The following is an 18,258-nucleotide window of genomic DNA, read 5'->3' as shown; positions in this document are numbered from 1 at the left end:
AAATATAAAAGGGAATTACTTTAGATACCAGCATGAACTTTGTCATGATGGACAAACATGGTAATTTCAGTCTGTTCTATGAATTTTAATCTGTGGTTAAATTAATCATTACATCCAATACTGGTGCACACACAAGCATGTTTAACCACATAAGGTGCAGTAAGTGATATTTTGTGTTAAAATAAGTGATATTTTGTGTTAAAATAAGTGTTAAATAGCTCTCTATTTCTGATAGTAATCATCACTCAGTGTTTGTTCATCAACAAGGGTCTCCTCGGCTCTCCAGTTCTTTAATAACGAGAAAATACATTTTCAGTTCAGGATACAACTTTCATCCAACCAGGAGAGAGAACTCACAAGAAACAGGATAGTATAAGTGAAATTGGAAGTGATAAACAAAAACAGACAAAGTTGTATAAATGATCTTTGTGTGGTTCTCAACAATTTGTAACCCACCTGACCTTAAGAGCTGGAGAGACGCTGTTACTGAACAAACACTCTACACAGCAATGAATGATTACTACCACAATATAAAACTTTAACTTTTTAACAAAACCTTTTTGTTTTAGAGAAACAAGTATCACAGCACCTTTAAGCCCTTATCATTTGAATAATTATTTGAGCACTTTTGAATGCCATGCGCAAAACAGGGACACCAGATTGAAACACCAGGGTGCCCGGGCCTTCAGATGATCCCCGCAGTGCACATGTGAAAGACAAACAGAATTGCAGAAAGTAGACAGTCCACAAATCCTAATGTCAAATCCCAAGTGCCTTTTAACCCAGAGAACTCAATCAAAGTAAACAAAGACGCCTCATGCCGCCAAAAGGCTTTGTGGAGGCTTTAGAACAGAATGAAGAAGTCCCTCAAGTCCGCGCTGGCTGAGAGCTTGCTCACTTCCGACCACACAAAGGCTTCAGTGTGGGCGTGCAGATGTGTTTATGTGGCCGGCTAATGGGATCCATCAACACTTGGCTGTGTGTTCTTTCTGGGAGACTGTGAAGGGACTCCAAGTTTCTATTTGTCGGTTGTTGTTTTTTATTTTTTGTCACATTAGCGTCCATTTAGTAGCCAGAGTTTGTTTATTTTTCTTCGCCCTCCGTGGAAGCGGCTCAATAGAAATGGTTAATTAATGGCTGTGGGTGTGCATTGGCATGTAAGAACAAACTTGGAAAAAGGATAAAAAGCTGCTACTGACTGGCTATTTTAATTGGCTATCTAAGAACTAGAATGTCAATTTCAAAAGCTAAAAAAATACAGAGAGGATCCTTCACCCGCATCTCTCAACTACTATGTTTTTTGGGGTTTTGTTTTTTACATGAAACTCGAAACTTTGTCACTCAACTTTTCAAGAGAAAGTGGCCTATTATTGAAGCTATTTCCCTGAAATCACCCGGGGCATAATAATGTATTACATTTTGACAGGGAAAGCAAATAGGCAGGGCATTACGCTTGTGGGACATTGCGAGTCACAGAGTACGGTACGGTACTTCTTTCCTCGAGCCTAGAAGGCAAGGGCATGATGCTTGTCTGCAGAATCAATAGGAGCCTTGGAGAAGGGCTGGTGGGGTGAGACTCACCGTCGATGGCGGACAGCAACACTCTGGAGTGGTCATACGCTATCACGTTGGCATATCTGTTCTTTGGTTTGTTGACTTCCAGGTTGGAGTGCTCCCACGTAAACTGCTGCCCAGGATCGATGGACTGACAAGGAAGAAGAGACAGATATATGAATTACTTCATTTTTACAACGCAGAGGTGGAAGAAGTACATATTTTTCTTTTACTTAAGTAAAAGTATCAAAAGTCCTGTATTCAAAATTGACTTGAGTAAACGTACACAAGTATTGACTTAAAGTACCAAAAGTAAAAGTACTCAAAGTTTTAAAAATGAAATGGATGAAAATAGTAACAAAAATAGCAGATTTATAAGCTAAGAATGCGTAGATTGGCTATTTTCAAATAGATGAATACAATAAGGGTGAAGTCATTACTGTGTGTGTGTGTGTGTGTGTGTGTGTGTGTGTGTGTGTGTGTGTGTGTGTGTGTGTGTGTGTGTGTGTGTGTGTGTGTGTGTGTGTGTGTGTGTGTGTGTGTGTGTGTGTGTGTGTGTGTGTTTTAAATGATAATCAAAATCTACAAAGTAAGATGTATGTAAAAATGTAAATACTCAAGTTAAGTAAAAGTACCTAAAGATTAGAGAGCACTGTACTTAAGTAAATGTAATTAGTTGCTTTACACCACTGTTAAAACAGTATATTTCGCACTACACTACATTTGGCTATAGCTCGTAGCAAGGACAGAATTTCACCCTATATGGCAGTTGCCCATTAGCCATTCAAACATGATCAATACCAGCTAGGGAAAGTGATGGATGTCTGCAGAGCTTAAATTGCTTCTATTCAAGTCTGCTGTTGCTCCAAAGCAACTGTCCAGGAATCTGCTTGTCAAAGTCTTCAGATGGCCCCAGGGCTATTTTAAACAAGCATCCAAGTCTGGAATGTGTTTTTATATATAAAGGTGGCGAGGAGCATACAATGTAGGAAGATTCATCTCAAACAGTGTATTGTAACAAAATAAAAAAACATGTCAAAAATGTATTCTCCCTCTCACTCTAACTGACGACGAAAAAAAAGTAGACCGATTTAATTGTCTGTGCCTATAAACTTTAAATAGCCGGACCCCAAATGTCACAGCTATTAGCCACTGCAATAACAATGGGAAGACTATGAGATCTTTTCAAATCGTCACTGTCGGGTGCAAACCTTGTATCTCCATTTTCATCGTACAAAAGGGTTGCATAGTAGGGAAAATTGTGATGCGTTGTGAGCTTGCAGATCGGCTATTTTCACTATTTTAGAATCAATTTTGAAAGTGTAAGTTAAAGCGGTTAAGTCTGTCTGTGGGTTTTATAAATATTGAAACAATGAAAAGTATTAACAATACATTAGATCAATAACTACACTGATCCACTGTCTGGAACACAGGTTATTTTTTTCCCATTTCCTGAAAAGTAACCGTTTTGGACATCCAAGGTTTCCACCCGAGAGCGACTCTTTTCAAATGTTCACAAAGGCAGAGCTGCATTTCCATTACCTGTGGTCATTTGATTAGCTGCAGTGGAGTAATGCACTCGAGACCAATTCCGAAGAATCAGCAATCTAAGATTTGCAAAGCAGGGGTTGCGAAGGGTCCCTCACCACAGATAAATGAACTATAAAATGTAATATTGGGAGCGTGCAAAGGGAAAATACCAAGACGTGAAAGATTGCATTCAATTTCACATTACAGTGAAAGTATTGTTTCTTTTTTAATGGCTACAGTCTTGTTTTTATGAGTTAAACTACGCTTCCCATTGGGAATATGAGTTCGAGACGCCAAGCAAGAGCATATATCCTAGGATTAACACCAAGATTTGGACAATGCACTTTATTCCCCCATGGTGCTTTATACATTTGCTCTTTTTAGCATAGTATTAAGTATGCCAGGTAGATAAAAAATGTAGCTCTAGTTTATGATGTCTCTGGGGGAAATTGGTAGAAACCACAAATGTCAGAAAATTAGTCTTCATTTTCCCTCTTTAGACAAAGGTAATGACAGTAAAATGTTATGCAACACCTCATATTATCTGCTGGCTAGAAGGGGAAAAGAGGTGTTGACATGATTGTATGAGCTCCATATGAATACAACTTTGAGACTTCTAAGAGACAACTTTTCCCATATTGCAACTCAGGGAAGGACACGCTTTTGGTTCAGCCTTGGTATTTTATTGAAATATGTTTAAAGGGTGGATCCTAAAAATGCATTGAAAAGAAAAATAAATCTTTCTTTAATCTGAAAATAACTTTCCACTGCCCATGAATAAGCACTGTGGAAGTGAGATCTACCACGCTTATGCTGCAATAATGGCTGGGTCTGTCTGGGACTGAGCCATTTCGTGACCTCGTGGAGTTTTTGGAGCAGAGGCAGAACCCGTGGAGAGAAAAGGGGTTACAGAAAGGCTGACCCCCAATTCTGGGCAACACAATGTCCCTGAAAAGACCTTGCACTGATGCAATTTTTCAGCTTTTCCTGATATTCACTAAACAAACGTTCATTCACAGTGCGCGGTCAACATAAGGTGAACACTGAGAAACACAGTGTCCCTGCAGTAAATGGCTCTGATGCCAAGGAAATGTTCAGAGGTGAATTTCCTTTTTGGTCCATCCATCCCTCTAGTGGTTATGGCATTCAGGCTAATCACCAGTAATATAAAGATTCCTAGGGATCATCTTTGCCCCATGATGTATTTTTTCCATCATGTCATATTGGTTAGAAAAGCATGAAAATGATGGTAGCCGTATAGCATAGTGATTCCAATAACGTGCTACTGGCCACTACCATCTAAAGCAAAGCAATCAGGAGAGAGTAACCATTTATCAGCTTAAATTGTAGAGTGTTCAATGTTGTCTGCTAATTTATTTGCGTCATCACTTCCACTTGTTTAACCCGTCTCCCGTATGAGTTCTCTCGCCTGATTGAATACAATTGATATCCCGACCTGAAAATATATTTTCTGTTTACTAAACTGGAGACGTACACGTTACTGAACAAACACGATTACTATCAGAGTATAGAGCTATTTAAATATCACTTACCCAACGTTAAAACCTTAATGCTATATTAACCAACTTTGCGCGGGGGACCCCATGGAACCACCGTAAGCACCCCTGGGGGTCCCCAGGCCCCACTTTGAGAAGCACTGATCTAAAGGATTGGCTTTGTGCAGCATTAATACATTGCGATGGATTCACACTGGAGCTCCTTTGGTGATTCAGGGTGGGAAAATATTATTTGCTTTGACCTTAGTGAAAAATACGATATCTCAATCCATTTCACAATCCCCTCACCCATGTTGTCATTGATTGGCAGAGGACACTGCTGCTGTCGAGCAGAAACCTTGTATCTCTGGATTTCCACTTTTATTTTTTTTCCGTAAAATTAAAGCCCTACTTCGTGGTATACAATAGTCGATTGTGAGCTTATAGATCGTCTGTTTTTGCTGTTTTATTTTAAAGGGATAGTTCACCCAAAAAAAAACTTTTTTTTCTATCGATTAGTCACCCCATGGAGACTTGAATTCATGGATACAGTATGTTTTAGTTTTTGTCCCATTCCTAAGCCAATAATTTGATGACCAGCGGACCGGTAGGCAGCGGTTCCGGTAGGAGACACGAAGGAGACTCTTTGTGTCTCCTACCGGAACCGCTGCTGGTCATCAAATTATTGGTTTAGGAATGAGACAAAAACAAAAGAATATCCATGAATTCTAGTCTCCATGGGGTGACTAATCCATAGAAAAAAGACATTTTGGAGGTGAACTATCCCTTTAAGGTGAAAGTGGTTATAGGGTTGTATAAACATTTAACAATATTAACAAGAGCTTTTTACTAAATAATAACTGCATTGTATCCTTTGGAACACATGTTCTCTTGTCCATATCCTGAAGCGTAACGGTTTTGGACATACAAGGTTTCCACCCCGACAGCGACGACATACTGTTTGGTAAACATCACGGTAAACATCATTATGATGGTGTATACAATCCAGGAGGATATCACTAGTGCTTTTGCTTTTCAGGACAATCATCCTGGGGAGGACCATTGTTTCAAGGAATAATATGAAAATGTCAACAAAAAATACACCAGTGGAGCCACTGCTGTGGGGACTACACTACACTGTACTTGCTGGTGAGGTATTTTACTTCCACAGTACTCTGCTCTGAAACGTGAATTTCATAACTATTAGCCCGCCTGCATGGGAAGAAGGTCCCAAGTTCGAATCCCATCCCTGGCATTGTGTCGAGGTGTCCTTGAGCAAAACATTTAACTCCTAACTGCCCCCCCCCCCCCCCCCCCCCTGTGCTCACTTGAAAAGCACTCCGCTGGGCGAAGCTGAAAACTGAATTTCCCCCGTGGGATGAAATATGTCTGATTATTAATATTATTATTATTAAAAAAGTCTAAGTCAGTGGTTCTCAAAGTGGTGTCCAGGGACTCTCAGGGTTCCTTGAGGGGGTTACAAATGGACTCTTACAGGTCTGTAACTGAGAGTTATGGGGCCCTTGAAATTAAAAACGTTTGAGAACAACTGGTCTAAATCAATCAATGCACTATAGGGGCTACTGCCATAATACTTTCTTGATAAAATCACAAAATGTATGCTCTAATGCGCCAACAAAAACTCCCTGTCTGCTTCTTCTAGGAAGAGAGTATTGCTTTGACTATTAATACGATTAGAGGAGACTGGTGAAATGGTGACCTTTTCCAGACAGACAAATTAAACGGTAAAATGATTGACATTCCGATATGGTTCATACATCCAGGTCGTTTCAGTTTTGCCGCTGCTCTCCAAATGTGTCATTTCTACTTTTGTGCAATTGAACCGAGCGACACAAGATCTGCGAGAAGGCCTGGATAAAACAGGTCATGACCACTTCAAGCCCCTGCCGTCAACCCTCCGAACCAGCTGCCACATGACGGCGGCTGGCCTGAATGGCCGTGTGGTTGGAATGGGTGTGTAACGGCAGAGATTAGGGCTTCCAGGAAAATATTATTATGGTGAGACTGTGGGCTTTCTTCATTACGCTGAACAGTGACCGCAGATTGAGACGGCAGTCCTGCATCAGCGTCTAGCAGGCAGCGGTAGCGGCTAGGGCTGGGCAATTAACCCAATATGAATTGGAACCGACATGCTGACCGACTTAATCTGGCTCATGTCGGTTAATCGAATAATTCTGGAGCAGGTTTGTATTTTTTTTATTTCATGTATACATCAATGAATCAACATGAAAATATTCGTATGTATTTTTTCCAATCGACTAAATCTATTTAGTCTAATTAGTCCAATTAAGCCCTATATTATCCTTTGTACACTTTTATTAATAGTGAAAATAGCTCACCTTATAATTTATTATTTTAGAATTGCTTAAATCAATTAATTTAATTAAGAGTTGCACCCGTAATATTAACAGCACAGACCTTGTCAGAGAACAGTGAAAAAACGAAACAAAAGGAGGATATAAAATAATCATTCATTACTCGTAATCGAGGCAAAACTTTGAAATAATCGTGATTAGAGAGTCTGTACTGCAACTGATAAGTTACATGTCCTGTCCATGCCAATGTGTGCCCATCACCTGCCATTGAAGTAGGCTTGCCATTGAAGTACTGTAGGCTTGTGCAAGTTATTGAACACCTACTTGCTGACTCGTTGCGAGTCGCTCTAAAGACTCATTTATACACCCCTGTGAGACCAAGCATAAACTCTAAATGCCTAAAACGTAATGCATGTTTCCAAGGTCTCAGAAAATACATGCTAACAGCCAGGGCTCTGAACCAGTTTGGAAACAAAGTATATTTTACTAGGAGCAAAAATCAAAACGGAAATGCAATCATCTGTAATTGTTCATAACATAAACATTAATTTGAAATCTCCGTTACCGGTTAAATAACATATAATATAATATTTTCCTTCAGATAATATTTAACACTAAGTCGAGCATTTCTGTCCAAACCTCTAAAATGCCTTTAGATTTACAGATATTTATAAATGAAATGAATTGTTGAATCATCACATTCAATTGCCAAATCCTATTAGACTGAGAACATTCTAAGTCGGCCACTGCCCTAGTGTTTGAGCATACTGCATACATTAACTGCTCTGCGGCCAACAGTATAAGACTTTGGTTGTGCTGGGTAACCCCCCGGTGTTAATGTGTGTAACTGTTGAGACTGACATTTTGTTCTCAGCAAATGTTCTCTGTAAAAAAGGTTGGTAATAAATGTTTTGTTTGTTTGTTTGTTTGTTTGTTTTACCCATTCTAACAGGTTTAGGAACATTATGTGGGGATGGAACGCAAGAACAGAAATGTTAAAATATTAGTTCTGCTTGGGACGAACCATAACATACCATTTTCAAGACCTGTAAAAACCGACATACTGTAACATTGAATGCATACTGAATTGGTGTACTGTATGTAGTCTCACGGCTGGATCTCACAACAACGAAAATACTGTATATCATTGAATGTGGTACTGTATGCTTTGCTTATATTTTTCTTCTTTTTGTACCGTATAACACTATAAACTCCTCATTACCTCGTATTCCTGTGAAAACTTCAGGTTGTCGTTGGCTTTGAGGCGCTCCAGGTGATCTGCCAGGTCGTTGATGGGGATGGGAGGGTGGCTGGTCATACCTGTCAATCAGACGCACAACAGGTCAGCGGCCAGCAGCAAACCACATGGGAATCACCCCCACCACAAGCCAACACTGACTCATCAGAGAAGCAGCGTGTGAGTGTGGGTGTGTGTGGGTGCGTGTGGGTGCGTGCGTGTGTGTGTGTGCGTGTGTGTGCGTGTGTGTGTGCGCGTGTGTGTGTGTGTGTGTGTGTGTGTGTGTGTGTGTGTGTGTGTGTGTGTGTGTGTGTGTGTGTGTGTGTGTGTGTGTAACGAGACTGATCCACAGATGGAGACGTGGATCTGGTTAGGCAAAGTTTGGGCACTCAAAGCAGTGGGCATGCTCATAAAAAGAGGATATGGAGACAGAAGGCAATGAGAAGTCATCGAGCACACTCCCCACACCGTGACCCTCCCTATTGTGAAGAGAAGAATGTTATTTACACCAAAAGCTGCGGCGAGGAGTTAGCGTGACGAAAGGACACGACCGGACAAGGACAACAAACAAACGTGGACACAGACAAACAAACAAACGCTCAAACAGAGAATAAAACAATCCAAAATGTTAGGCCAGATGTTGACGTCTGCTTTGAGTGATGACATATTATTAGGCTGTCATTTCAAACTCCGCCTCCTGTGATGACATGGCATATAAACACCGGGTGGATTAGATGGGTGGTGTGAGAGTACAAGGCTAGGCAGGAAAAAGGGAAAAATAAATAAAAAGAGAGGGAATGGAAGCTAAAAACAAAACATAAAATAAAATAAACAAAGTCATGTCAAATGCGTAAACGAGACCAACTAACTTGACGAATGGAGGTTACTGGGGTAACTGGGCGCACCTGAACCTGTGGAGGAAACGGCGGTATAAATAAAAGAGGTTGCAGACGTCATAGCAATGTGATGACTAGTATTGTCTTTTCCAAACAAGCGGGTAGAAATAGTTTGTAATGTGTGGACGGAAACTATTTATACACATTGAATGGCTACTGCACGTCTTCTAAATGGCACATCAGTTAGTAACACACAAATCGACATGCTAGAAGCTGCTTGACTATGCCATCATGCTTATTATTTTAGAGGAAACAGACACTCAACTAGGGATGGGGGAATGGGGGGCAGGGTTGGCGGGTGGGGGTAAAGATACAAAATAAATAAATAAATAAAACCTGGTGAATTCAGAGATGCCGCAGACCAGTGTCAAACTTTCTATTTGACATTAATTTGAAGTGAAAATGCTGAGCAGCTGTGTGTACGTGCATTGTCTGCAGCACAAAGTTCCTGCCTGCATTTGCCTTTGGTTGACTTTGACACACTGTACACTTGACATTGTTAAATGTGAGTGGAAGTAAATGCGCGTGCTGCGTCAGCATAATCCAGGCAGCCGAGGTGTAGGGTATAAAGATCAAGGAGGCTGGGGCATGTGCGGGTTTGAACCAAGTTAAGAACTGCACAGCCCGTGAAATGCTAACTGTGAACAGTATGTGGCTGCAGCAACTTTCGTGACAACATCATGTCACGTACAGAGACATTCCCCCAACCCACCCGCCACCCCTTTCCCCCGATAGCGGACGGTTCTGTAACTGCCGTTTAGCCGAGCCACACGGGTGACACCTCTCTCTCTCCAACATGCCTGCGGCGTTTCATCTTGGCTGATGGCACAAGTGGGCATTAGCTAATGGAGAGGGTGGGGGCCTCTCCTCATCGTCTCTCTCCCACTCCCACTCTCTGGGAGATGGCAAAAGGATTCTATTGAGGCCTGCCACTCAAAGTCCATTTTCAGCACAGCATGGCCATTTGCCACGCTGGGATGCTCATGAGTCGAGCGTCCTTAAGATGAAAACGTCCATTTGAAGGTGCAAAGAGGTGAGAGGGAGGGTAGGAGGGGGGGGGGGGGAGAGAGAGAGAGAGAGAGAGAGAGAGAGAGAGAGAGAGAGAGAGAGAGAGAGAGAGAGAGAGAGAGAGAGTATAATGTAACAGCTCTTCAGTGGTTTGGAGAGGACACTGTCATGTAGGAGGCAAACATGCTGGTCCATTCTCCGCTTTTTTGGGGTCTTTTTTTTAGGGGGGGGGGGGGGGGGGCGTTGACAGGAGATGGGAGTGTAGTTGAAATCACTCCGAACCTGAAGTAAAAACAGAAAAAAACACCCATCTGCCAGGTTGAAGCCTGTAATGGCCCTAACGTCATTGAAGAGCTTTCATAAATATGCATAATCTTTTCTCTTTTTTTCTGTAAAAGAGCCTGCAGGGATAATTCACTCTCCCTTTCAAACTAGCTGACCTGAAAAATATGGCTTTGATATTACAACATTATTGGCAGTCTCTGAACACCTGTCCCACAGCGTTCGGCGCCAGAGGAACTCAAACGGCAGTTGAGCGTGTCTCTCACGGTCACAAGGAGGCAAAGAATGCGTATTGCCTTTTCCGGGAGATAAATGGACTGTGACTCTCATCCTTTACCCCCCGGTGAGAAAAGGCCACATGGAGACACGAACCGAAGCGTGACCATTGTTCAACTCTCCGCTAAAGGTCAAGCGCAGTGAACACAGCTTGTCATCGCGTCTCTTGCCGCTGAACCATTGGCTCGTGCACAAAATGTGTCACCCAGTCAAGACACTTTTCATAGTAGCCTGACCTCCGCTGCACTGCATCCTGTGACTTCCACCCAACAGGATGCGGTACGAGGCACCTTGTTCGTTTCTGAATAAGCATGACAGGTCTTAATGACCTGTATGGTCAGGGTGGACAGGATGATGTGAGCTGCCATGAATGTGTCAACCTTGCATTTCTGTATTTTCACTCATCACTAAGCAGTATCTATCTCTCTCTCTCTCTCTCTCTCTCTCTCTCTCTCTAGGGGGAACACTGTCATTTCTGACCCTGTGTCCCTCACATGTGCCACCTGTCACTTTTGTAGCTGGGACGAGTTATTTTTTGCACTGATCCTCGTTTGCAATGGTAATGTTTGGTAAGCGATGGTGTTGCACATCAGCAAAGGTTGCAAATGAGCAGGCGGCAAATGGCAAAGAACTAAAATCAAAATAAAACAGAATTGGTCCTTTTGATGAATTGAGCAAATTCTATGAATACGATTACTTTGGTTCTATGACCTTTAGTTCTTTGTGTGTATACATTTTTGTACTTTTGTGCATTTTTTTCCAGTGCACTGGAGTTGTGTGTTCTTCAAGACTGAGATGGACATCAGCAGTTCTGTTGGTTCTTACCAGGCGTTTGGAAGTTGAGACGTCGGAGCTCGACTGGGTCGGTAGGATGATGCAGTGGCATTTCCTTGTTGTTGGGGAGGCTTCCTTTCCTCGCTTCAGACTCTGCTCTTTTCCTGCAAAAAAAGAAAACCCAGCACATTCAAATCACACTTATCCTTTCCTGTCTTTCCTCACCTACTCTGCATTCTTAAGACCTTTCTTTCCCAATTCTGGACTGCTGCTGTTCAGAGTAGACTAATATGACCTCAAACAGCTTTGTAAGTTGAGGGTAGAGATATGTAATTTATAAACAGCGACGGGATAAAAAGATGTCTGGATTAATTCCTCCTGATACTATAAAACAAACCATTGACAATTACATTGAGAACATAAGCCTTTATGTTTTAACGTGAATACTTTAGAGGAATCAAGGATATCTGATCCTTTTCATCAATGCCAAAACAGATTCATAACTCCCAATGCCAGAGACCGTAAAAACATTATGTTAAAGTCATTGTGGCCTTTAGTTCTTTGGCCCCTTGTCTTAGTTCAACTTGAATAAAACAAGCCACCATTCACCATGACGGTCAATAACTATAGATGACTTGGTTTGTAAGAGATCACAAGACAAACAAACTTCAAACAAACATCTTGATATTCTGAGGGATAGTTTTTTGTTTCTGCTGTCAGGCAGAGGTCACACATGAACCCACGAAACAGAAAGGCTGCTGGTGTTTGTCAAAGACAAAGGGAAATCGAGATCACACAAAAACAACATTAAAGTGCAAAAATCAAGGAAAGTATGAGCTATGGGAGGAGAAGCAGGGAGCGTGTGTGTGGGTGAAGGTGAAATTATACTGTAAGTACAAGGTCCTACGATCACCCCATGTGTACTGTAGGCGGTGAGATGTCATGCTGTGCTGTTCTCTATTGGTGAAATAAAGGCAAAGCAGTTGAACATAAGGAGAAAGGGGTGAGATTTTCATCAGATCAGTGTTTGAGCCCAATTTTCAAAATAGTGAAAATAGCCGATCTACAAGCACGTTGGATCGTGAGCTTGCAGATATATATATATATATATAATTATTTTTCCTGAAAATGCGGCCTATAACATGCCCAAAATGGGGATGCCAGGTTGAGTGTTCAATAAAAGTGCATAGTTTGAATATTGTGATTGTATAGAGCAGTGGTTCTCAAAGTGGGGTCCAAAGACCCTTAGGGTTCCTTGAAGGGGTTTCCAAATGGACCTTCACAGGTCTGTAACTCTTGAGTGTTATGGGGGTCTTTGAAAAAAAAAAAAGGTTTGATAACCAAAAGGTATAGTGTACAAAAGTGAGGTCTATGCAGAAAACCTGCCTCAGCGTGGGAATTGGTGCAGTAGCTGTGTAACTTCCTCATAGTCTTACCTGTCTGGTTTGCTGCTCCAATTGGCAAGCAGGGAAGGAAATGAAACAACATTAGACCCTCTGACCTTGAGGAGAATTAACCCCCCCCCCCCCCCCCCGCTAACTTCTCATGGCTAAATTAGCCCATTAACTTATTCAGTGCCACTGGACGTCTAAGACGTCCGTTGATATAAGCCCTGAGTGCCACTGGACGTCTAAGACGTCCAAAAAAAAAAATCTATTTTTTGGGGCGGTGCAACCGCCCCTATATGTGAGGTTTGGACCCCCACCCATTGCACCCCCCCAACCCTGCGCTGTGATTGGCCACCATTGTACCCCCCTAACCCTGCACCGTGATTGGCCACCATTGTACACTGGTTGACTCTATTCAGGACTGTGATTGGCTAGTGAAACACATGACACATGTGCAGTCCTATAAATAGGACTGTGCACTTAAAAAAAACACATTTATGTTTTTTTTTAAGTGAATCACCCACTGTGATGACCACTGTGACCACACCGCCCACTTCACACTGGGTGTGATATACAGCAGATATAGATCTGCTATTTCTTTGAAAAACATCGTGAAAATGTGTGCAAATCTTTGAATATATATACTGTATATATAAATTCTTAACTCAAATCTTTGCATCTGGGGGTCCCTGGAACAAAATATGTTCAGATGGGGGTCCACAGCCAAATACATATTTTGGGGGTCCTTGACATGAAAAAGGTTTGAGCACCAGTGATATATACTGTAGCGACAAAGGTTAAGATTTAGAAGTCATTTGTAGAATCTCCGGAAGCAAAGATTTGAGCAAAAATAATTTGCTTAAAAAAAAATATATATATATATATTCAAAGATTTGCACAAATTTTCATGATAAAAAAAAAAAAAAGTAGATCTACAAGCTCATAGCGCGACACTCTGTGTCGCGCTATGAGCTTGTAGATCTGAATAGCGAAAGGAATCTAAAAGACACACAGATGCGTTCCCGGTCTTAATGGGTTAGAATACTGGCCATCATTTGTATAGTTTCTGTGTAATAACTGGGAATCTCCATCTGACTACAGAGACAAAATGATACCAATCACGGCATCACTTTTGCTTCGCGTGCGAGATTAGAGATGCTTCACCTATGAGACTATACGCTTAGTTATGCAGCCTCAGGACTCATTTCAGATACTACAGTTTTTGTCTCAGGTGCAACCGGAAAGCTTTGCTATGTGTCTTTGGTTATTTCAAGCTGATTTACAGCAGCCGATTCCTTCTTGTTCAAGCATGAACATCCTCTTAAGCCTCATATACTTGTAAAACCGTGATACTGTAGCAATTATTCAACTCAATAATAACGTGTTTGATATTGTTAAACAATTGGGATCGAATGCGATGTTTAAACTGGCATCAACACAATGTGTACAGTATAAACTGAGCTTGGGAAGCAATAAAAGTAATGGTTTACAATTACAAGCCCCTTTTTATTGAGTCCTGACCAGGGGGCCATAGCACCAGACCTGGGCCTTTTGACCTTCAGATTAAACTGATTTGACCAATAAAGCGTTATGCAAAGGACTGCAGAGCACCGCAACCTCCCCACTGTGTTGGATAGCTGTTATCATCTAGCCTGTCCTTTCCCCGTGCTCAACGTAACACGGCTGTCCTTTGCTCCACACATGAGACGCACATAGTGTCACATAAAAATTGATTTCGACGTGTGAAATATCGTCCGGCTACGCGGCCGAGCGCTCTCCCAACGTGGCAGTGACATTGACGTGAGTAATTGTCGTGTAAATCTGTCGGCCCGCAAACAGAAACACAGGGAACGGCCACCCCCCCCCCCCCCCCACCCCCAAACGTCTTTTCTTTCAAGGGGCCCCAGTTCAAGTCTACTTCTTGGATCTCATTGGCACTGCCGGATCCAGAACTCAAACCGAGTGTTGGAGTCCAAGGACGAGCGGGTTACAGAGTGAAGACTCAGTGTAAAGCTGTAGGCTTAACGCTCTAACCCTGTGAAACGCATTACAATGATACTATAGATGGAGCAAAATGTACCGTTACTGATTATACCTTACGCTGACTCCACACTTATTAATCTGGCCTGCCTAAAATTACTTCCTTAGGACTATTATGAAGTTCAGCTCAGTATCAGGGAACTGATTGAATGAGCCCTGCAGAATATTTCAGCATGCACAGTAAAATCCTGAGCGCTAGCTGAACTCCGAAAGTGTAAAACTGGACCCGTTGTACACTTTCGGAGTTTAATTAGCACTCAGGATTTCGCTGCGTGGGGATGAGAGACGGGGGTGGCGGAAAGGCAGCATTGAGGAAAGGCGGTGAAATCTGTACGCCGAGTGCCTGGCATGTGAGAGAGTGCACGTGTGCGTGGGCGTGCCTGCACATGTGTATACCGGTGAAGGTGCCGCTGGAGCCCCTGGGTATAGGGGCATGAGGGATGGAGGGGCCGGGGCGCATGCACGCTCAGGCCCGGGGCCCTGGGGCCCCCCACTCTAAAACTGTGCACGCATGCAGTGACACGCAGCAGACCGTCAGGAGAGAGCTCTCCCTCCGCCTATATGCTTGACTGACGAGCACTGACAGCAGCAAACGGGCTAGCTTCCGCTGCAGGCTGTTTTGATTTGAGGCGGGTATGCTACTGCAAGTTGTCTGTCTGCTACTGTGCGCGCGCGTGTGTGTGTGTGTGTGTGTGTGTGTGTGTGTGTGTGTGTGTGTGTGTGTGTGTGTGTGTGTGTGTGTGTGTGTGTGTACACATATGTGTGTGAGGGTGGAGTAGATGGATGTGTCTGATTAACTTTCAGTCAGCGTTCGTGTCTGTGTAAAGGATTGTGGTTGTCTGCATGTGATGGGGAGACGGCTTGTACAGCTTGTACAGATGGGCTCTTCAGAGATTTTGAAATCGTATGCGTGTGTGTGTGTGTGTGTGTGTCAGTGCGTTCCCCAGAGTGAGGGTGATTGAGAGTCTCAAGATGGTGTCTGCTTCTGGCTTTCAATCCAAATATTACTGTGTGTGTGTGTGCGCGCACGTACTTGCGTATTCACAATAAAACATACGATTCCTTTAAACCATTCAGACCAGGAACTGTGTCATTTTTAGATTTGAGCTAAAAAAGCATTATTTTACACTTTTGGCTCTTCAAAAATAGCAGATATACAAGCTTGTAGCGCGGCACCGAGTGCCGCGCTACGAGCTTGTAGATCTGCTCTTTTTGAAAAATCGTGAAAATGTGTGCACATCTTTGAATATATATATTTTTAAAGCGAACATTTTTAACTCAAATCTTTGCTTCTGGGGGTCACTGGAACAAAATATTTTGATGGGGGTCCGCGGCCAAATACATATAATTGTGAGGGTCCTTGACATGAGAAAGATTGAGCACCACTGATATAGAAACATACGTTTTTCAGAATACTGTTGAGATTTAGGAGACATGTAGAACCGGCTTCAGGTCTCAATGGGTTAAGCTAAAAGTATTTTATGTATTGGTGTGCATGCGCGTGCATATTCATAATAAAGCACAAGACTGCTTTATGTTCTGTACAGTATATGCGTGCGCACGTGCATGAGTTGCGTGTACATTTTTTTCCTATCCTCACCTCTTGTACAGGAGAATGGCGATGACAATACATATGATGAAGACCACGGCCAGCACAGGGCCCACCACCCAGATGAGGCCTTCCTCCTCATCAATGACAGGCTGAGGGTCGATGTCGGCTGACACCACAGGGTCAGAGTAGGGGCTGGTGGCGTACATGGTCTGAGGAGAGGAAAGGGGAGTTATCAATTGTTACTTCATTTTCTGATCTGTCAACCTTTAAAGTGGGTTATTATGCTAAACACGGCTTGTCTGGTCTTTGTGTTGGACTTTTGCTGTCAGAGTTGTTATTCAAAAGGCTGTAAAAGTATGAGTCTTGTACTCCTTGCCGTTTCAGCAACTTTTTTAATTTGATGATGTGACAGCGTTTGAACAAGACGATCAGAATTTGCTCTCGTTGTGCTTTCACAATTTGCATAAGGCTGACTGGAACTCTAGTTTGGCTAGCCTGGGAACTTTGCAATGTCTTATCCGGTCTTATCCGAAGGAGTTATCCGTAGTCAATTGGCTGAAAATCAAGCAAATATACAGTACACAAAACACAGCCTTTTTTGTACAAGAGGCCTGGAACACTGGAAACCAAATTACTTTTGGTCATACCAAACAAAAACGTTTGGCAGAGAAATATGTCACCGGTTTGAACTGCTCTCTCTCTCTCACACACGGGCGAGGTTGTTTGTACATTGGCACATACCTGGAATTTGTCCTCTGCATTTACCCATCCCAACTATTAGGATCAGTGGAGCAGTTCATAATAATCAGACATCTTTTCAGTATTTTGTAAGGCCAGTTTCATCCTGTCTCATCTCAGATCAGAATTGGCCTTTTGAAGTGCGCAACTGTTGTGTGTGTTTGGCACAACAGTTGTGTGGAATTGGCTATGCCGGGTGGATGATGAATGCTTGCCTAGTACTGCAGTCTCTAGGGACCTGAGACATCGAACCAGCAAATAGGAATAGAAATGCACAAGAGGAAACATGAATTTGATCGCTTCATGCTCCAACGTGCAAGTACTGTATGTATTTTGGTCAGAGTTTCTTTCTTACCCAGCCGGAAATAAAATAGTCCTCAGAGGTTTTTGGAGAAGCAATCTCGACTACCCATCAGAGCTCATCACTGAATGTCAAACGATACGCCCTGTCCTCAGGGGAGCGAAGATATTGAAAGCCTTGCATCAAGACTTCCATTTTATCTACCTCCCCAAGATCCTACCTGATAACACACAAACTATGACATCACTCCCACCTATGCTAAATAAGTGTAATTAGCAATTATGTGTGTGTGTGTGTGTGCGCGCGTGTTCGTGCATGCGCGTGTGTGTGTGTATTCCTGCTAAGTTGCAAACTGACCTGATAAAAATGACGGGTTATATCGCAATATCTTACATTTGTGGGCTTTGATTGAGGTAATTCACATTCAGAGTGGAGAGAGATAAAAGAAAAAAGCTTGGGGGCAGAGAAAAAAGCAAATCTTTGCTTTGGTGGGTAAAGTAGAGATTTCCTTCTGTCCATCATTATCGGGGTTTTTTTTTTCTCCACCTGAAGTCAGGGTTGTGTGTGTGAGACTGGACTATAGCCCTCGAAGCTCATCAAATCCATCATCCTGTCTGCAGCCGCCTAATCATGCAGCTTCTTTCCCCACACACACACACGTGCCGCGTGCACACACACACACACACACACACACACACACACACACACACACACAAACTGCAGCGGTGGAGATAAGGTGGACCGCACATAGGCCGCAATTAAAGAGAAGCCCCGTTATCAACGCATTCTTGCGATTGGCTGGGGTCTCAAGAGGCCTCCCCTCCCACAGCGGTGGGGGCCGGCTTGTCTG

General features: G+C 42.7%; 1 protein-coding gene across 4 annotated transcripts in view; it reads right to left on the bottom strand.

Moving 5' to 3' along the window:
- LOC311034628 (receptor-type tyrosine-protein phosphatase delta) overlaps positions 1 to 18,258 on the bottom strand; it is a 190,870-nt gene that overhangs the window by 29,814 nt on the left and 142,798 nt on the right. For 2 of the 4 annotated variants that reach the window (XM_084042527.1, XM_084042528.1), the window contains exons 20-24: positions 16,418 to 16,578; positions 11,441 to 11,553; positions 9,023 to 9,064; positions 8,139 to 8,236; positions 1,582 to 1,705 (exon numbers count right to left, since the gene is read on the bottom strand). In XM_084042527.1, coding sequence (XP_083898653.1) covers positions 1,582 to 1,705; positions 8,139 to 8,236; positions 9,023 to 9,064; positions 11,441 to 11,553; positions 16,418 to 16,578 — 538 coding nt within the window. The remainder of the gene's footprint in view (positions 1 to 1,581; positions 1,706 to 8,138; positions 8,237 to 9,022; positions 9,065 to 11,440; positions 11,554 to 16,417; positions 16,579 to 18,258) is intronic. The other 2 variants (XM_084042529.1, XM_084042530.1) reach the window with 1 other exon arrangement.

This window comes from Gymnoscopelus microlampas (genome assembly GCF_963454915.1).
Source record: "Gymnoscopelus microlampas genome assembly, chromosome: 19".
Taxonomy (NCBI): domain Eukaryota; kingdom Metazoa; phylum Chordata; class Actinopteri; order Myctophiformes; family Myctophidae; genus Gymnoscopelus; species Gymnoscopelus microlampas.
The sequence above is the reverse complement of the archived record's forward strand: the minus strand, read 5'-3'. Positions and strand labels throughout refer to the sequence as shown.